At 53.9% G+C, this 20,451-nt stretch overlaps 2 protein-coding genes across 10 annotated transcripts; both read right to left on the bottom strand.

The window, feature by feature from the left end:
* Positions 1–5,365: 5,365 nt before the first annotated feature.
* On the bottom strand, positions 5,366–18,596 carry CCDC9 (coiled-coil domain containing 9). 9 transcript variants are annotated; one of them, XR_004322289.1, is made up of 15 exons: positions 18,459–18,596; positions 16,420–16,524; positions 14,703–14,804; positions 14,273–14,521; positions 12,729–12,812; positions 12,460–12,633; positions 11,963–12,144; positions 10,413–10,459; positions 10,176–10,308; positions 9,711–9,801; positions 9,240–9,624; positions 8,812–8,904; positions 7,744–7,793; positions 7,107–7,186; positions 5,366–5,685 (listed from the first exon to the last, which is right to left on the bottom strand). XR_004322289.1 is itself a non-coding variant. In XM_032485696.1 (14 exons), the coding sequence occupies exons 2-14, from the start codon at positions 16,676–16,678 to the stop codon at positions 7,690–7,692; spliced, it is 1,752 nt and encodes a 583-aa protein (XP_032341587.1). In that variant the 5' UTR covers positions 16,679–16,749; positions 18,459–18,567; the 3' UTR covers positions 7,675–7,689. The 9 variants fall into 9 exon arrangements, 7 of the variants coding, with proteins under 7 accessions (XP_032341587.1, XP_032341585.1, XP_032341588.1 ...); XR_004322290.1 differs by lacking the exon at positions 8,812–8,904; XM_032485696.1 differs by lacking the exons at positions 5,366–5,685; positions 7,107–7,186 and adding an exon at positions 16,676–16,749 and having other exon boundaries at positions 7,675–7,793; positions 18,459–18,567.
* On the bottom strand, positions 5,367–6,216 carry INAFM1 (InaF motif containing 1). The gene has a single exon (XM_032485711.1). The coding sequence runs from the start codon at positions 6,147–6,149 to the stop codon at positions 5,703–5,705; it is 447 nt and encodes a 148-aa protein (XP_032341602.1). The 5' UTR covers positions 6,150–6,216; the 3' UTR covers positions 5,367–5,702.
* Positions 18,597–20,451: the final 1,855 nt, after the last annotated feature.

Consider the following 20,451-nt stretch of genomic DNA (forward strand, 5'->3'; position numbering starts at 1 on the left):
ATATATTACCAGCAGTGTATCCACAGACTCATCATTACACAGCTGCAGAGTGACTGCATGACCACCAGATTACTTCTATTTTATTTATGACCATGGACCACATAGCAAGATGGCACTGGCAAATTAGTGAGAAATTGTACCCAGAGACCAGATGTTAAATGCAGATGACATGGAAGGCTAGAGGCGGTTTTGTAAAGACAGAAGTTTCAGAGCAGTGTGGTTGCGTGTTAACAGGCTTGAAAAGCCCAAGCTCAGGACTTTCTAAGACTTGGCTGGACTTCACTCAGATTTTTCCAGAAGCCAGATGACTTGTGATACTGCAACAGACCAAATGCAGAAGCAGCTCTGAAAACCTAGTTGTCTTCTCCTCCAGACATTGCGTATTTTCAAAAATGTAAAATAATGCCACTCTTCTCATTGAATTTTTTTTATGTTGGTGTGCAATGAAATACAACTCAGTCTTAAAAAGGAAGGAAATTCAGGATGGGGGAGGTATAGTTCAGTGATAGAGTGCATGCACGAAGTCCTGGCTTCAATCCCCAGTACCTCCATTTGAAAAAAAGAATGCATTTAAAAAAAAAAAAAAAAGGGAAATTACTACACATGCCACAATGTGAATGAACTTTGAAAAGATTATGCTAAGTAAAATGAGGCAATCACAAAAGAACAAATGTATGATTCCACTTATATGAGTTACATAGAACGGGCAAATTTACAGAGACATAAAGTAGAATGGAGGTTACCTGGGGCTGGGGAGATGCGGAATTATTGCTTAATGGGTACAGAGTTTCAGTTTGAGAAGATAAAAAAATTCTGGAGGCGAATGGTAGTGATGGTTGCACAGAAGTGTGAATTTACTTAATGCCACTGAACGGTACACTTAAAAATGGTTAAAATGTTAAATTTTGTTATGTATATTTTTACACAATAATTGCAAAAATGCAATGGATTCATCAGTTATGCTTAAATGAATTATGTAATAATTTTAATTTAACGGTTAAATTTTGATAGATATAACATACATACCAAAAAAGGCTCTTTGGGTCCTCAAGAATTTTTAAGGGTGTAAAAGAATCCTGAGACCAAAAATTTTGAGAACCACTCTTCTAGTTAGAGCCGAAGCGAGCCTGAGTTAGCTGTCCCTGCCACTCCTCTGCCAGGAATTAAGTTTCTTTTGGCCCAAGTAGACAGGCGACCTCTAGTGGAAGTATAAGGTAACTCTTGTAGAGTTCGCTGATACTGGAAAAGGAAGGCGGAGATGGTCGCGTGAAATGAGGACTTTATTTCAGATAATTAACTTTAAACCCTGAGCCATGCCTCCTCTCTTGCTCACTCACACGAACACATACATTCACCCAGAGACCCACAGTCACATTCACACACACAAAATTACACACATAGCCAGATGCTCACAAACGCAGTCACACAGACACACAGACAAGATCAAACACCCACAACTTACACACAGTCTCTCACACAGACCTACATGTGTACACCCACAGAAATACCAACACACACACACAAAGAGACAGCTTCACACACGGACACACACTCATGTAGTCATACACACAGACACACTTTCACACGCACACACACAGCACTAAAAATAGCATATCATTAACGACGGGGACTTAGTAAATGAACATCATTCTCTATTTTTAAAAAATTGGAATGGAAAATGAGTTTCTTCTCAGAACCATTAAATAAACGTTGAACAAATAATTAAGATGAATCTAGGGTCGGCAGGGTGCCCGGTTAGAGGTCCACAATCCCTTAGCTGAATTCCTTCGGGACAGATGCATTTCAGAGCTCAGAATTGTTCCAATTTTAGAAAGGCAATTCTGAGCGAATGCCATAGATTATGTAACACTCCCAGGAGCCTGCAGCAGACCCTCTCCACGAGACATGTTTATACATTTGCAGTAAAATGTGTGAAAATTCACACCAAGGGAGATAAGTAAAGAGTGTAAAGAACACATATTAGCTGATTTGCCACCATGTGAGACAGGGCCAAGGTTACCCGCCAAAGAAATATTTTGGAGTTGTCAGAGCTTTTTGGAATCCGGAACTGCGCATAAGGGGTAGGGGATTCTAGTGGCACTTTCACACATGCATCTACTTATATTCCTGCTCTGATTGTTGTAAATCTTCGACTTCAAGTTGGACACAGGGGAAGATGGCAGGAGCTTGGCGACTCTTCAGCGCCCCCTCTTGGCAGTCACAGTCCTTGCAGCTTGGCTGAGAATTTGGGATGCCCGCAGGCTTTGGCCGGATTCCGTAATGGGTCCTCATTGGTCTAAACCTTCAGAGTAATCCCGCCTTCACTTGCCAGTGAGTAGTTCAGGAATCCAAGTCTTAGCCAGCCAGCACCTGACAAAACTCCCTGGCACAGGCACTGGTTCTGGGGTTGTCATGTAACCCAAGCTGATCCAATCAGATTGAAGGAAAGCCCGTTGTCCCACCAGTAGAAGCCACGCCTCCCCATCTTTGAAGGATGGGGAATGAGTGGCACCCAGGTGCCCGGATCTATGGGTACCAGGTGAAGCCGCTTGGAGATGAGGCCAGAAAGAACTAGAAACAGTTTAGATCCCTGTAATGGCCATGCAATGGCACTGCTCAGATCTCCCTTTAAGAGTTCCTGCTGCTGAGAGCACAGCTGTCTGACAGCCCCACCTCACTGGCCATGCCTCCCTTGGGCTGCTCCCAGTGACAGAACACAGCAGTTACTAGGGTCAGCCCATTGCAGCCCCACCCAGGACAACTCTGATGGGCAACCTTTGCTCAGAGATCCCGTTCTGTAGACACAAACCCCCACCCCACAGACTTACTGCTCTTCTGACCCAGACCCCCCTTCCCTCTCTCCTTCCACAGCTCTCAGACTGAGGCACGGTGGTGACACTTGCACAACTTCGTAAATGTACTTAATGCCATCAGTTGTACACTTTAGAATGGTTACAATGGTAACTTTTATGCCACATGTATTTTATAGATGCAGATTTTGACCACCCACCTCTCTCTTCCTCTCCATCACCACCATGTTCAAGCCACCATTGTCTCTCACCTGAATCATGGCCGTGGCCTCCTTACTGGGCTCCAAGCTTGCATCCTTGCCACCTACAGTTCATTCTCCATGTAGCAGTCAGAGGGTCCTGTTAACACCTAAGTTGGGCTCAAAAGCCTCCCACAGCTCCATCTCACTCCAAGTTAAAAACCAAAGTCCTCACTCTAGCCCATGAGGCTCTACACAATCCACCCCCATTCTCTAATCTCCAACCTCCTCCCGCCCTCCCCCTCACTCACTCTGATCCAGCCACACTGACCTCTTTGCTGTTCCTTGAATAAGCCAATCACCTCCAGCCTCAGAGCCTTTGCACTTGCTGTTCCTGCTTCCTGGAGTACTCTTCCCCCAGAGATCCACATGTCCTGCCCTCGCTTCTCTTAGGCTTCAAGCCAGTAACCAGCACAACTCTATCACTCCCTATCATCTTTGCCCCATTATTTTTTCTCCTTTGTATTTCTTATTACCTGACACAATGTATATTTAAGTTATTCATCCTATTTCTTGTCCATCTCCCCCGCTGATATGTCAGCTCCCTTGAGAGCAGAATTTTCTGCCTGTTTTGTTCCCTGCTGTGTCCCCAGTGCTTAAAATAAGGCTTGGCACATAGTAAATGCTGAATAAATATTTGTTAAATGAACGATGAAGAGATAGCGATCAAAAGAGAGACTGAGAGGAACAGAAAGAGAGAAAGGAAGAGAGACTCAAAAGGGGGGATGGGGAGGAGATATGGAGTGAATTAGGGGAGAAATGGGAAGTGGGGGTTGGATCAAGATGTAGGGGAGAAAAGTGAGGAAGGGAAAGAAATAGAGAGCTGGGATGAGAGCAACAGAGCTGAGAGGGTGATCAGAGATCAGAGTGAGGGATAGAGACAGAGAGACATCAGAAAGAGACACCAAGACACACAAAGACTGAGAGACAGAGAGAGAAATACGAAGAGAAGAGGTAGAGGAAAGGGTGATGAGGGAGACAGAGACAAGAAGAGAAACTGAGAGAGCAGGAAAACTGGGGTTAGGAGGAGAGCTGGGAACCAGGGCAGGGCCCAGTGGAACAGAGACGAAGCCCCTCCCTCTAACTCACCATTTGCTGGCATCCAGGGCTCTGAGCTGTCCGGATATCCCTTGGGATCCAAGCTGTGGTTTTTAAAGCCCCAAGGGACAGAGGTGGGCGGAGAGAAAGAACATGTGATGCTATTCTAAGGGCTCCGGATCACCAGCTTCTTTAATCTTCAGAGAAACTCTATGAGATAAATGCTATAATCATTTTTCTTTTACAGGGTCAGAGAGGTTGAGTTACCCACCCAAAGTGACATAGCTAGTGAGAGGAAGAGCTGGGATCTGAATCTGGGCATCTTGGCCCCAAGGTCAGTGTCTCTAACCAACATCTGACTGTAAAGAGCTGTTGGCTTCCTGAGTTCCATTCAGTCTGGAGACACCCTCTGGGAAGTGGAGCTGGAGTAGAAGGGAGGGGAGGTGACAGTATGACTGATCTTCCCAGCCCAGTACATACCCACAAATGTCCCAATCTGAGGGAGGAGGCTGTTTCACTCTCCTGGGAAAGTCTCCACTTCAAGGGAGGTGGCTGGACAGGAAAATCATTTCCTGCTTGTAGGGTCCAATGCCCTGCCCAGAGCCAGACCTCAGTCTTCTGGGTGAAGAAATGGACTCGACCACCTATGACTCTTTCAGCAGGACCTGAGTTTCTCTGCCTCGGTTTGCTGGCAGCATTGCAGACCAGAGAGGTTGCACTATCTTCAAAGGCAGCAGATGCTTTAATAACTTCCTCTGGGAGTTTCCAGAGAGGCAGAGAAGCCTTACCACCAACCCCGTCCACGTTCATCTCTCAGATCCCAGGAAGAAAGCATCATCCCCTCCCAGCAGCATCCTGACATCCCCAGGTGACTTATATGCCCCTCTGACCCTGACATTGTAATTGCACTAATCACAACTCCCGGAAACCCAGTTCATGCCCGAGATCTTCCCATCTCTGCTCTCGCCTCCTGTGCTGTAACAGGAGGCAGGATCCTTTGCTCCTCTCCAGAGGCACTTGTCCTCTGTCCCAAGCATGCAAAACTGTGAAGTCCTTCACACTGTCTGACCTTCAGCTGCCCTGTTGCGGATTAGCCTCTTCTCCTCACCCTTAACCATGATGGCAATAGAAGAAGAAAAGAGTCCCCTAGAGAAGGGGAGAACCCACACAGCCCACCAAGGGCAAGACGAAGATCAGATGCCAGGAAGGACTTGCCCTCACAAAGCTGAGAGAGGAGGCACCTCTGCAGACAACACAACACAACAAACACAAGCACGAGGCAGTTGGGGCTGGAGTTTATTGCAGGCGGACATATGAACACGGAGATTCAGGGAGGAGGCGGGGCGGGCTGAGGGCTCTGTGCTCAGAATCCTGAGGGAGGATCAGGAGGAAGAGGTCAGGATGGGGGTCTGCCAGATGGAAGAGGACCCGGCCTGACAGCGGAGGAGCTGCGAGGGGCGAGGCCCAGAATCAGCTCCCCTTTGCCCCCCATTCTTCAGGATGATGGCTCCGGAGACGCTAGACGATGTCACGAAGAGGAGCCAGAGCCCAATCCCGAAAGACGCATCCGCGGTGGAGGAGCTGGCCGGCGGTCCATCCTGGGTGAAAGGGAAGGTTACCCGGGTCCTCGCCCCTCCGCGGCCTCCGGCGTCTCTCCCGGCATCTGGCGGCTCGGGCGGCGGCTAGGGTCGCTGTGGCGGCGGCGGCGGCGGCGGCTGCGCGGCAGCTCGAGCTGGGGTCGCGGCCCGCCAGGAGGTCCCAGGAGGCAAGAGACCGAGGCAGCGGCGGGCGCTGGGGCAGGCAGCGCACCCGCGCGAGCGCCGCACGGAGAGGTCTGCGCGCTGGGCGGCGGGCCGGCGGGGGCTGCAGCGGGTCGCGTGGGAACCCAGATGAGACCGTAATAGACAGCGAGCAGCACGGCAGCCAACGAGACGCAGAGGAAGTAGGCGCAGACCGGGGCCAGACGCAGCCAGCGGCCCCGCGGGCCCTCGCTCAGCCCGGCGCCACCAGGGCTCTCGCCGCTGCCGCCGCCGCCGCCGCCCACGCAGCTCGTGCCCCGCATCCCCGCAGCCCACTCGGCCCGCCGCCACCACAGCCCGCACAGGCCCCACCCCCTCGGCCCGCCCCCTCAGGGGGCCGCCCCCTCCGGAGGACCGCCTCCGCGTTCTAAATCTCCTTCGTCCAACCCCGCCCCCGCGAGCACGGTCACTCCTCCGAATTCTAGGCGGCCCTCTCCTCAGCCTCCAGCCAACCGTTAAGCTAAGACAACCACAGCGTTCTGACCCCGCCCCGACTTGGCTGTGGCCCCGCCCCAAGCATGTAATACCTCGATTTTTCTCAAATGCAGGGTCCGGCCCAGCCGACTCCTGCCAGGCTTGGTGTCATACGTGCCCCAGCGCGTAGCTCCACTCTCCTCTTTCCCTGTCCTCCCCGCGTCCTAACCCCGTCCCCTTTCAGAACTCAGACTTCTTCCAGGCATATAGCTCCGCCACTCTCTTGCCCAAGCTCAGGCCTTGTTTAAGTCCTGCCCCTCAGCCGCAGTCCTGCCCCAATTCTAACTTGCCTTCTCCAAGTCAAACTCTACTCCAGCATTCGATTATCCTCCATCTCCAGTCCAGGCCCCACCTCTTTTCTCCTCACGCCACTGGTTTGAACACTGTATTATAAACCACGCCCTCCGCCGCTGTCTGCGCCCCCTAACAGCGTTAGGGATTCCCACCTAAATCTGCTCTTGTGGTTCCATCCCACACCCTAACACCGTCCCATGTTTTAACTCAGTCCACTCGAATTCTGGCCCCGCCCAGGCACCCTAACCACGCCCCTCACGGGACCTGCCTCCTCCTCCATACTTTGTGTCCTGAGGTCTATCGCCCCGAAGTTCCAACTACGCCCCACACCCCAGCCACACCCCCTTCCCCAGCTCCTCCCCACCACCCTCAATTTCACCCTCTGTCTAAAGCCATGGGGTCCAGAGTGGGCTCCGGGGAAGAGCGAACACAGCCTGGAGATCCAGACTAACCCCGTCCTGCCGCCCCCTCCCCATCAAGGCGGGGAAGCTTCAGTCCCCTCCCAGCAGCGTCTTCAGGAGTTCAGGGAGGCCTGCGGGAGGGGGGAGGGAAGACGTATCAGGGGGGTGGAGGAAGAAAGACCCCCTTCCTCCCGCCTCTTCCGCCATGGAAAAGCCCGCCAAGCACAGCAACCCAGACTGCCCCCGCCAGAAATACAGTTCAAAGGTTAGCGGAAGCACTGCGTTTAATAGAGACCGGGCCGATGGCCGAGTAATTGAAGTCCATCAAAAGAGTCACTGGCTATTTGCCATGCCCCAGATGTGAGCTCTTGGAGGCGGGAAGCTCATCCCGGGAACTGGCACCGAGATCCCCCACAGCCTCCGTGAGTAACTCGGAGGTGTCTCAACCACCCCGGTGCCATGGCGCCCCCCATTTGTGAGGCTGGACTACTGTCCTGGTCCCACCCGGTACTGTCCCTAGCTCCTCCCCCCTTACATTTAACCCTCTCCTGGCTGGAGTGTGGCGGAAGCAGAGGACAGAGGAGCGAGGTAGCAGGTTAGTGCAGAGCGCTAAGGCCGCAGTTGGCGGGCGCGGTCAGCGGGCGGCCCCCGGTGGCGAAGCGGCTGCCACCACCTTGCAGAAACGCACCCTCTGGAAGTCGGTGATCTCTGCCGTCTCTGGGCCCTCGGGGGCCGCCTCTGGGAAAAGAAGGGGCGGTCAGCGGAAGGGAAACAGTAACCTCCCACCCCTCCACTAGACCCGACACTCGAGCCCCGCCCCTCATCCCCACGTTAAGCGGTTTACTAGCCTCAGACTCTTTTAATCCTCAGAGTGGACCCACGCAGCAACATACACCCTAACAGAACCCTGCTTACAATCGAGTACATAATCCGATATAGCCAGATCAGTCACATGACCCAAAGACAGTGCTTGGGTTCCATCCTAAACTCCCTCCTCTCCAACCCCAATCCCCGCACCCAACCCCCCGCCTGAACCAACCTCCATCAGCCTGCTCTGCAAGACCTGCCCTGCATTTCCCCTGCCCACCTCCTGAGCCCTAACCAATTTCCTTGGCCCTGCCCCCAAATCCTAATCCCACTCCTGGGGGAGGTCTGTGGTTCACCACCCAGTTTCCACCTGGTGGAGGTGGAGACAGGGTTTGGAGCTTGCTCCAGGTCCATTGGGCCCAACATTCTATTTTACCCCAATTTTTTTACCCCACTATTTTATGTATTCCTATTCTAAGTTACCCCAGTCAATTACACCTCAAACCTAATCCCACCCACAGCTAAATCCATTACTCTGCCCCTCTCTATTCTTATTTTTCACCTATTTAAATGTCTAATCCTGCCCTTAGCCTCTCCCCCTGAACTGTGCCTACCCTCACTTCTTTTTTTTTTAATTACTTTCCAACCCCCCTGAGCTGGGCCTCTGAATCCTACTCCCATCCTGGCCCCACCTCCTCACCCCCAGGCATTCAATTCCTAGTCACTGGGCACAAAAGTCCTTTCTTTAGCTCCACCCCCTTGACCACCAGAGTCCCTGCCACCCTGTCCCAGCAGTCTAACTACACCCCCACATCCCGCTGCTACCCCACACACCCATGGTAGGCCCCACTCTGCTCCATTCTACTCCCCTCAAACCCTCCTCCCCGCAACTCAAAAGGAAGAAGAGGAAGGAAGAAGGCCACCTCCACTGCCCCAGCCACTCCCCCACCTGGAGCTGCCTCAGACCCCTCCTCTTCAGTTTTCTGGGCTCCTGGGAGGCTGGGCCCACTCTCCAGGGAGGCAGGGGCTGGCTGGTCACCTCCTGGGGAAGGGGGAGGCCCAGTCAAGCCCCTTCTCCAAACATCCCCCCAACCCCAAGACAGAAGGCCCTGGGGAAGTCAGAGGGAGTTCAAGGACACACTTGGGGAATGTCATTTGAGGATGTGAACTCTTTATTGGGGAGGGGACCCTGAATGGTTCAGAGCAGGGGCAGGATCTGGGGATGGGCATCCAGAGACAGGCATGGACCATCTTCCCTAGCCACAGGGGCCGTGAGGCACACAGGGTCCCAGGGCCCAGCCTGAGGGTCCCCCATGCACCCCTTGAGCACACACACAAGCAGCCCACTTCATGCATTTTCAAAAGGCCAAGCCTCACCCGGAGAGAGGGCATCGGCCGAGTGGGCGGTCCGGGGAGAATTCAGCTCCATCTCTTCACCCCAGTCTGACACGGGCTGGTGGCCCCCGGGGGGCGAGAAGGGGCTAGCAGGCGTGGCAGGGGCTTGGGGAAGCAGCTGGGGCTCCTCAGGCCTGGTGGGCTCTTCGACACCACACTCCAGGGGGGGGCTCCTGCTGGGCTCAGCCTCTTGGGGTGGGTGGTCTGGGGCTGGTTCTTCTTCCTCCTCATCAGCCTCCTCCTCTTCTTCTTCGACCTCCTCCTCGTCCCCACTCACGTCTTCCCACTCCTCATCCTCGTCCTCCCCCTCGCCCTCCTCCCCCTCGTCCTCAGGAGGCTGGCAGTCCTGGGCTGGGGTCTCGGGCAGCTGTGAGGAATACAAGGCAGGTAGGGGAGAGGGTGTGGGCCCCAAGCCCCACCAACCCCCGGCCTGGAGACAGCAGCCCACCCTACCTGCATGGGCATCTCCTCCGGGGGAGCAGGCTGTGGGGGCTCAGGCGCAGGGGCCGCTACCTCCTTCGTCTCCCAGCGGTCATCATGGTCACTGGAGGGGACAGAGGAAAGGGGGGAAGCCCAGGTTGATAGGAGGCAGGGGCTTCCCACCTCTGACTCCTCCCCAGAGAAAGAGCTGCAGAATTCAGGGGTCAGAGACACAGATGGAGGGGGTCCACATGGCATGAGAGAAGCTGGGTGGGAAGCGAGTAATGGACAGATGAGGATAAAGTGGAGAGCCAGGCCCCAACGCCCCCAAAACCAACCAAGCTCCTGACCCACAGGGAGACAAGTGCCCGAGAAACAGACAGGGCAACAACAGGACAGACAGACACACCCCTACACACACAAGCCGAAGAATGACCAGGGGTGGAGCCACATAGTCTCACTGGGGTTGGGCACGTGTGGGGGAAGGGGCGCCCCCACCTGTAGGTACGGGGGGCTGCCTTGGCCTGGGGTCGGCTGCTCTTCCTCCTTCTGCGGCTGACCTCAGCTTTGTGCTGGGACAGGAACTCCCTGAAAGTGGGGGGCTTGGGGGGCCGGGCCCAGGCCTGATCATCTGCAACAAAACCCAGGGGGAGTCAAGGGCGGAGGGCAGGGCACAAACCACCCCCATGCTTGGCCCAGCCAGTTGCCTCACCCCACCCAAGGACACCCACTCACCGTAGCGGTGCGATGACTCGAGGGCAGTGGCCGGGCCATCCTTGAACCTGGGAAAAGAGACAGAAGGTGAGCAGGCAGCTGGGGGTACAGGGAGAACAAGAGGAGCAGGAAGAGATAAAGGGACGAGAAGGGGGCAAAATTCAAGATCACAGGAGAGACAGCCAGCCAGAGGGGGTCACCGACTAAAAGGACAGGACCAGGTGATGGACAGGAGGCAATTGTGTCATCATAGTAACAAATACAGAAAGACACCCCACCCCTACCACAGAACAAAAATTTGGAAGTATATAATCCCCAACTTCCCGTCTGGCCTCATTTCCTATCACTCTTTCTCACCTCCTCAGCTAAGCAAGTCTTCCTACTGCATGGAGCCCCTACCTCAGGGCCTTTGCACTCGCTGCTCCTGGGACGCTCTTCCCCAGACCTCTCAGTGGCCTACTCCCTAACCTCCATCAGGCCTCGGCTTAGAGGCTTTCCTAAACTCTGTCTAAAGTAATCACATATTATTGCATATATTATCTAAGTTGAAAACAATGGCCCCCATCCATTTCCATACCCTGTTTCATTATTCTCCATGACCTAACATTAGATCTATTTATTACCCATCTTTCCCACCGGACTCTAAGTTCCATGAAGACAGAAGCATTTTCCTCACTGCTCTATCCCCATCACCTAGAACCCTCCATGACACACAGGAGGGAATCAACAAATGTAAGCTGAGGAAATCAATGCAGCCATGCATTACGGAAACTCGCCGCAGGCTGCTTTGGGGACACAAGAGAAAAAATTATTTTTCTCATTCTTAATCCTGAGAACATCTCCCCAAAAGCCCAGTTGCCTATACCTTAGAAAGGTCAGCTACACTGTATGCAGAATAGTTCTCACACTTGCACACCCTTAGTTCACAATCCAAAAATAAATGCTCTGACCCCCAGGCACACATGACAAGATCCTCCTTCTTAAGCCAGCACCAACAGTAAGTTTTAGGTGTGAAAACTTCTACTGTGGCGAAGGAGAGAGGATGATGGAAACACTACAACTGCCACTCTTAACACTGCCGTTTGGCGGCTCTTCCAGAACCCTCGCCGTCTCTGGTATGGAAGTTAGTCCTCCTGTTGATGATGCCTTCGCTTTTAAGTTTGACTAACAGGATGTTTCCTGGGACCCAAAAGGGTACAGAGTCAGACTTGAGGATAATAAGGCCACCAGGATAAGGGGTTTGGGTTGGTGGGGGACAGGCTAGAGGGATGCTCCCCTCAGCATGAACCCCAGGATGAACACACACAGGACAGAAGTGAGCTGAACACGCAGAAGCCAAGCCTAGGCATACCCACAGCTTCTGGTCCAGGCTGGATCAGCCAAACCCAGGGGACCCATGACCATATGAGAAAAAAATACTTTTAGGCACTACCGAGATTTGGTGGTGGTGACACAGCATTACACAGCAATGGGTGACTGATACACAGGGTGAGAAACCGGAGATGCAAAGGAGTCAGAAGTCATGGCCAAGGTCAAGGAGCCAAACAGGGGTGAGCAAGGAGGAGACTTACATGCCATCAGTCTTCTCAGCATCCCACTCCCGCCGCCACTGGCCCGTGGGCTTGCGGTGCCTCTGCAGCCGCTCCTGGTCAATCTTCTCCCTCTCCTGCTTCCAGCGCAGGTACTCTGACCGCTCGCGGCCCGTCATGGAGAGTGTCATGTCCCCAGTGCCACCCAGGCCGGCTCTGCGGCCCTGCCCCCAGCAGACCAGCAGTCAGGGCCCCAGTCCACAACCCTCCACCCCATCTCCTCCCCCAGGCCCTCTAAACTCAGAGGTGGAGCCACTCGCTCAAGGTCACACAAAGCTATCAGAGGAAAGCAGGATGGTACTGATGCAAGAAACGACAATCAACTTGGGGGTAAAGATGGGGTGCAAGGCTGAGGCCTAGCCCTGCTCTGTCTTGGCAGCCTTGCACCTGGCACTCGGCCCACACCCAGCTGCCCAACCCGGGGACCAGCTGCAGGACAGTACTTCGTGGCCCAGGGCACCCTGGAGGCCAGCACCCACCTGCCGCTCCTGCTCGAGGCCACAGCGCACCCGCTCGAAGTCGGGCCCCCCCCAGTTGCGCCCATGCCGCCGGCTGCCTTCCCGGCGGTCCCGCTCAGGCTCCTCCAAGGGCCCGCTGCGTCGCCGGGGGTCGTCCAGGAAGTTCCGCACCGGGTTGGGCTCCAGCACGCCTTCCTGCGGGCACGGATGGGCACGGGGAGCGGGGGGTTGGCGGGCTCCCCAGGCTGGACGGCTCCGTCCCTCCGCCGGGGGGCGCCCGCGCCACTGACCCGCTGGTTGCGCTCATACTCTGCAATCTTCTCCATCTCCTCGTTCATCTTCTCAATGTTCTGCCTGCGCCGCTCCTCCCACTCCTTGTGGAGGCAGGAAGTGGGTGGGGGGATGACAAAGACAGAGATACAGGGCGTCAGGAAGAACCTTAGGGTCTGTTACCATCTGAACCTCTTTCCTTAGCCCTTGGCTGGCATCTAGGCACCTGGCTCAAGTGTGTTCCAGTCACCAGTTAACTGGTAAGAGGGCTCAATGTGCCTGGACTGTTCGTGCACACAATACGGTGTGTGCTGAACGTCCATCTTCCTTTTGGAGGTCTGAAATTTGCGTGTGTACTAGACAGAGGGGACTGACAAGACCAGACCCGGATAAAAAGCCTGGGTATCAAGTCTCTAATGAGTCCCTAGCAGACAACTCTTGACATCGGCTATCATGACTCGATGCTAAAGGAATTACACGCAGCCTAGGTGTTTCCAATGGGCAAGGACTCTTAGAAGCTGGTACCTGGTTTCCCCTAGACTTCAGCTTATGTGCCCTTTCCCTTTGCTGATTTTGTTTTATATTCTTTCACTGTAACAAATCTTAGCCATGAATCATTCTAGCAAAGCACAGAACCTGGGAAAGGGGTTGGGGACCCCAACACACCATGGCTGCCACAGAAATTCTGCCACATAATAACAGTAGTAACCTGGCAGATGGCTAGGTGACCCCCCACCATTCTTCCCTTCTTCCACAGTAACAAAGTTTTAGATGAACACATGGCCAAGCTGCTGGAAACGACGTCTTCATCCCCAGGACTCAGCACACAAGAGAGAAATAAACTTCCACGTGATTGAAGCCATGGCATTTTGGGGTCTTCTTATGACAGCTTAGTATGTATAAATGACATACAAATAATAAACGTCCTTAAGTAACATTCGTTGAATGTTTGCTCTGAAGGACTCAATGCCTGATGTCACATGATGCTTACAATAACTTTTATACTTGATTTTCATTCCCGTTTTAAGAGTGAGAACCCAGAAACTCCCAGAGGGGAAGTGAGCTGCCCATGGACTGAGAACTAACAGAAGCAGGTTGACCCCAAGTCCACAGTGGACTCAAAACCACCACGCTAGACAGCATCCCACACTGCTAACCTGTGTGGCAGGGCCCCGGAAGCAAGCAGTTCCAGTTAAGATCACTGCTCCCTGCGGAAAAGCCAGGGAGTGAGAGAGAGAGAGCACACGTGCGCACTAGACAGAGCCCACCAGACAGCGTTGGAAAGAGAAGAGAGATGGGGAAGGGAAGGCAGGTGGAGGGGGCAAGCACACAGCAAGCAGAGCAAAACTGGGGGGACAGAGAGAAAGAGACAGGAAGAGTACACACAGGCACTGGTCAGGAAGAGGGAGGGAGAAAAGAGGAGAAAGAGAGCTGGAGGGAGGAGCCAAAAAAGAAACAGAGAAACAGAAAGATAGACAGAGGAGAAAATCCATTTGAGAGTGAGAAGAGAAACAGGACAACACAGAATCTTGCCAGAGGACTCCAGCCCCCGCCAAGCTCCTACCTTGGATTTGCGGTCAGCAGTTGAGGTGTCTCCAGCTCCAGACAGATGAGGGGACCCCCTGCTCCGACCCCTCCGGCCACGGCCCCCAGCTCCTCGTCGAGGCTGCTCCCCAGGACTTTCCTCCCAGCTGCGGGCTGCCCGGCCCATGCTGGACCGGCCTCCCTGCCGCGGAGGGGTCCGGCCTCCCTTGCCGGCCCCTGGGGGCCGAGGGGTTCCAGGGGACCTCCGGGAGGGACCCAGGTTCTTCTCCTGGAAGTGGGGAGGGGGGAAAGTACACTCACTGGGACCGGGAGACAGGGACACCCCAGGCCCAGAGGGCAGCTGTGAGGACCGAGGCCCGCATGGGTCTGGGGCAGCTGGGAATGCACTTAGGTCTCACCTCTCACCCCCTCCCTGGCCTCATGAATCCCCAACTCGGCGTGGAGCTCACCAATTCAACTGCCACATTCTCCTTCTCCACCGAGCGGCCCTTCCGGGGAGCTGTCACGGCTACTCCCTCGAGTTCAGCTTTTTTACGGTCCTCCTCAATCTCCTAGGAGCAGACATCAGGGATAGAGAGTGTCAGAGGTCTGGTGCACCAACCAGATTCCCACAGCCCCTGAATTCCTCCCAAGTCTGCCCCAGCCCAGATCTCTCTTCTGAGCTCTCAACAAAAAAGCTGGCCACTTCAGCAACTTCCCCTAGATTGTACCACACTACTCCCCAGCTTAGAACCCTCCTGTGCTGCCCATCTCTGAGTAAGAACCAAAGACTTCCCCACAGCCTAGGAGGTCCCACAGGGTTTGATCTCGTCAACCCTTTGACCTCATATCCCACTCTCTCCCCTCACTCCCTCTGGCCTCCTCACTGTTCTCAGGAAACACAAGCCTTAAATCTGCCCCAGGGCCTTTGCACCTGCTATTCCCTCTGCCAGGAACACTTTCCCCAAAGATCCTTCAGTCCCTCACCTCCTTCAGGTCTATGCTCCCCTTCTCTGGAAGGCCTTCCCTGTCCAGCCTCTCCATAAGCCTCTCACCCATCCCTGTTCACTTCCTGGTATTATGTATATTTTGCTTCCCTGCCTCCCCACTGCAACAGAATCTGCCTGAGGATAAGGATATCTGTCTGCTTTGTTCACTGATGTATACCCTGTGCCTAGAACACTGCCTGGCACACAAGAGAGGCTCAATATGCTTTTTTTTTTTAATGAATGAATGTATGAAGAATGAATAAATGAAACCCACTCCTCATCCCATCTCAGGGACAGCCTCACCACCTGCTCTATCACCTGTGAAAGGGACCTGGGCCTCATCCTGGACCCCCTCTCCTCTCCACCTCCTGCCACTGCCCATGGGTCACGGAGCCTCTCCCAGTAGCTCTGTCCCAGGCCAGGAACCTCCTCTCCATATACACATCTCCTTCCCGTGCCCCTCACCAGAGTCCCTGCCCCTGCTTCCTCCTCCCATCCACCACCACACAGCAGCCAGAGGGGATCTCCTAAAAAGCTATTCTGACCTGGCTCTACTCCTGCTCAAAGCCCTCCATGGCTCTTCAGTATGCTTAGGAAAAAGTCCAAACTCTTAGCCTAGTGGCATTCTGGGCCCTGCATGGCCGGACATCAGCTGACCTCTCCAGGTCCATACCCCACAACTAACCCACCAACTTTAAGCTCCAAGTTTTTGCACAAACTGTCCCCTCTGCTTGAAGTATGTTATGCTCTCTTTTTCAACTGGCTAACGTCTACTCACCCTTCAAGTCCCAGAATCCCCTCCTCCAGGAAGCCCTCCCTGATATCCCCCTGGCTGGATAAGGAGCCCCCTCTGGGCTCCCACAGAACCCTGAACTTCCCATTGCAGCCTTGACTGCTATGGGTCATCACTGACTAAAGCCGAGTCTATGCCCCTACTAGCCAGTGAAGGACAGGCCCGGATCACTGCTGTTGCCCCAGAACCACTCAGCAGAGGGCCTGGTGCAGTGAAGACACTGGTGAATATTTGTGAAGAAATGAATGAATGATGTAATGAAAGAAGAAATCCCAGGCTAAGGCCTTTGGCTTTTATCCTGAGAGTGATGAGGAGTCATGAAAAGGTTTTAAGGAAGGGAGAGGTGAGGGAAACTCACTGCGGGGAGGAGAGGGGATGGGGTCTCCCAGGGCGGGGCTAGGGCACCTGGTAGCGCCGGATGAGGGCCTCGTTCTTCCGCCGAAGAGCCTCGATCCTCTTGTCCAGCTCAGCATCCTTCTCCTCCTTCGATTTCAGGTCCAGTGTGGCTGACTGACAGGGGGAGACAATGGAGAGACAGTAAGAAAAACCTATACCCACCCCAGTGCCACTCAATGGGGTGTCAGAGTCTAACACATGGGTCTCCTCATCCAAGGCCCCTGCCCCAAATCTCAGATTCCAAAGATCCCACTTTCCATCTCACCATTTCGCTGTCTAGGTGGGGCCAGGGTGCCAGCAAACCTTCCCTGTGGAATCTGGACACAGCACTGGGGGTCCCTGAAGGTAGACAGAACAGAAAGACTAAGGCCAATGGCTTTACCCAATCTGTTTCCTCCTTTCCCATACTGGGGCCTCCTTGAATGCACACACTGCATGCACACACATAAACACCATGCACTCCAAGAGAATCCTAGTCCTCACTCCCACTTCGTCTTCTTAAAGTGCTAGCCCGCCCTTTACGTGGAAAAGTTTAGACTCCATGTTCTCCCCTTAAGGTTTTGGACCCACCCATTTCCCATGTAAACAATGCAGTTACACCCATCCTGAGAAAATGTTCTGGCCCCGCCCCAGCACTTAGGGAAACTTTCAACTCCGCCCCCTTCCAAATGAAAATTCTAGTTCAGTCCCCACACCCTTGTACTGGGTGTTTTAACCTGGGCCTTAATCCTAAGAGAGATCTAGGTAGGGCCTCTCCCCGAACCTGTAGAAGAAAATTCTAGGCCCAGCTCCCTGTGCCCATTCTCATGCCGCTCACATCCCCGCTAACAGTCTAGATGTGCCTCATTCCCAGGAGTTTCAGAAACATCTTACAACCCCTACTCAAAAACAGTTCGAACCCCACTCCTATTCGCTGCCCCTACTCTTAGGGATGTTCTAGCCCCGTCCCCAACACCCCAAGAAAGGGGCCGCTGCCTCCCTGCACCCCCAAAAAGATTCCACAAACAGGCCCGGTACTCACTGGGGAGACTTCCTGAGTATAGCTCAACCTCCTCTGAATACTATAACTGACCAGGCGCGGACAAAACTCCGCCCGCTCGCGGCTTTCTAGGGAAAATCTCCAGTCTCCACCCAGTCGAGAACGCCACGGCCCCGCCCCGGACAGGCCAAACTTTCTGGCCCCGCCTTTCCCGCTAAACCCCCCCTGGCCCCGCCCACAGACCCGCGTCTATAATTTGGCCCCAGCTTCCGACTTTCCCAGCCAACGCTCTGGCCCCGCCCTTAGCTCCCCAGGCAACACCCTAAACCCGGCCCCTCCTTCTCGCGTTATTATACCCGCCCCGCCTTCGGCTCGCCAGCCAGCAGTTGTGTCCTGTCTCCCATTTGCCCCGCCAACCTTCTGGTCACGCCCCTGGCCCCGCCCCCGCCTCGTCGCGTAACTACCTGGCCCCGCCCCTGGCGCCCCTAGCCAAGGTTCTGGCTCGGCGGCCAGCTTCTCCACGACACTCTGGCCCCGCCCCAGCCTCCCACAAAACTTTCTGGCTCCACCCCCAGCATTCCCTGCCAGCATCTGACAGCCACCCCCAGGCTCCCCGCTCCTGCTCGCATCTTCTTGGCTCCGCCCTCACCCTGTCGTCAGCCTCTGGATCTGCCCTTGACTTCCTGGACCCACTTCCAGGACAGGGAAAACTTTCTGGCCCCGCCCCCAGCCTTTTCTGCCAGCGCCCCGGCCCCGCCCCCAGCTCACCAGGTAACATTTGGCCACGCCTCCAACGTGGGCACAACTTTTATGGCCCCGCCCCCAGCTGCTCACCCCCGCTCCAGGCCCTCCCGCCGCCCGGCCCACCCCGGCTCTGCCCACGCTCCGACGTCCCGCCCCGGCAGCACCCCTTTACCTTCCCATGTGGGCGTCCAGTCCCCGCCCCCCGCGGAGTGCTCTGGCCCCGCCCCCGCGGGCTGCTAGCTACCGCGCCCGCGCCCGCTCCCCCCACGTGGGGCGTCAGGCCCCGCCCTATCCGGGCGAGCTCCTGGCCCCCTCTCCCGGTCACCTGTCCCGGAGACCCCGCGGTGTCCGCGACTCCGGCTTCGTCGGCCTCCGCGTCTGCAGCTCCCGGGCCGTGCGCGTCACTTCCCGCCCGGACCACGGGAAGAAGGGAACTAAACAGAGTCATTTCCGGTCCTGGCGGCCCGTTTCCGGGAGGCTTAAAGGCGCCGCGCCCCCCAGGTGGAGGCGGTAGTGGGTTGAGCCGGTGTGCAAGGGAGTTCCTGAAGCTTGTTTTACTACCTTCTGCCTGAATTACCTCCTTACAGGGAGAAGATACATCATCTTCTATGTCTGGCCTCTGCCTTCTTCTCTTTTCCTGGTTCTAATAAATAGTTGTCAGGCATTGGGCAATGACTCCTGGAAGCCAGCACACCTGCCACCTTGTGCTGGGGTTTGATGGGGAATCCCCCACCCTCCTGCCAATGAAATTTACAGATAGTTACGGAAGCTTACATTTTTCAACCGATGGAGTCGTTCCTTCAATTCTATAAATCAGCATTGAGTGCCAGGCTCTGTGCTGGGGGAGATGGGGTACGAAAGGGGGGTCAAGGTGATGAACAAGGCAGACCTCATTCCTGTCCTCATGAAGGAAGGCAAAAGTAAGTGTGAAATAACACAAAACAGAAAAGTGAGTGATGTCTTGCAAGAGGGACAGAAGGAGAGACTGAGAGGCTGAGGGTGAGAAGGGTTGGGTGTCCAAGCAGAGGATACACAGTCTGTGCAAAGGCACTGTGGTAAGTGAGCTTGGTGCATTCCAGGAACTGGAAGAAGCTCAGAGAAGGATCTGCTGGATTTGGCTACAGAGTCCAGAGGGTTACATGCATTTACCAAAATTTGTACATAATTAACTTAACAATGGATGGTTGGCAACCTTTTACACTGCTGTGTGATGGTCTGTCCTAGAGATGAGCTATACTTTGGCCCAGCTGGTCTCATGGACTTTGAGTTGTTCCCAGTTGGAGAGATTGCCAAATCTGCTGCCTTGAACTTCTGTGGGCACCTATCTTTGTGAGTACATGATCTGTGACCTTGCTCAAAAAGGACTCCTGTTATGATTAAGACTGTGGGCTCTGCAGGACTGTATCTTGATTATAGAATTGGATACACCAACCAACACATGGTAAAATTGCACAGAACTTTAGACACACTCAAGTGCATATAAAACTGGCAAAATCTGACTAAGATTTGTGGATTGTACCCATGTCAATTTCCTGCTTTTGTTATAGTTATTAAGATGTTAACCATTGGGGGAAACTGGATAAAGAATACACGGGACCTCTTTGTACTTCTTTTTAAACTTACTGTGAATCTATTTAAAAATAAAACAATGAAAAGCCTGGCTTTGTTTTGGTTATTTATTTATTTACTTATTTGCAGGGGAGAGGTAAATAGGTTTACTTGCTTTTTTTCTTGGTGGAGGTGAGGATTGAACCCAGGACCTCGTGCTTGCTAGGCATGCACTCTACACCCTCTCCCACAGCAAGTCTGGCTTTGAATCCTGGCTCTGTCACTTACAAACTGTGTGATCTTGGCAATCCATGTATGAAACTTCTCTGGAATTCAGCTGTTTCATCTGTAGGATGCCATAACACCTCCCTGCTGGGTTTGTTGTGCAGAGTTCAATGGATTAATGAATTAATAACCATCGAGTGCTTGGCACAAGGCCTGAAATACTGTAAGCTCTCAATAAATGGAGACCATTATTATGGCTCCTAAGAAGACAGATCACTGAATCAAAGGTTAACTCACATTTTTAATTTCCAGCAAAGATGAACACAGGTGACCCAGGTTGTGTGAGGCTTGAACTTCATACCAACTTGGCAGCCTCTTGAAGAAAAGGAGTCCCAGACTGCAAGGTCCCAGGGTATTAGATGAAGCCGTGGAAATGAGGAGCTCAGATGCTTACACTTTCTCCATGTGTCTCAAGGTAGTTTGAGTTGCCTCTCCCCGATTAAAGAGTGAAACTGAACACTATTCAGTCTGTCTCTTGGAGGTCA

Source organism: Camelus ferus, chromosome 9 (genome assembly GCF_009834535.1).
Source record: "Camelus ferus isolate YT-003-E chromosome 9, BCGSAC_Cfer_1.0, whole genome shotgun sequence".
NCBI classification, from domain to species: domain Eukaryota; kingdom Metazoa; phylum Chordata; class Mammalia; order Artiodactyla; family Camelidae; genus Camelus; species Camelus ferus.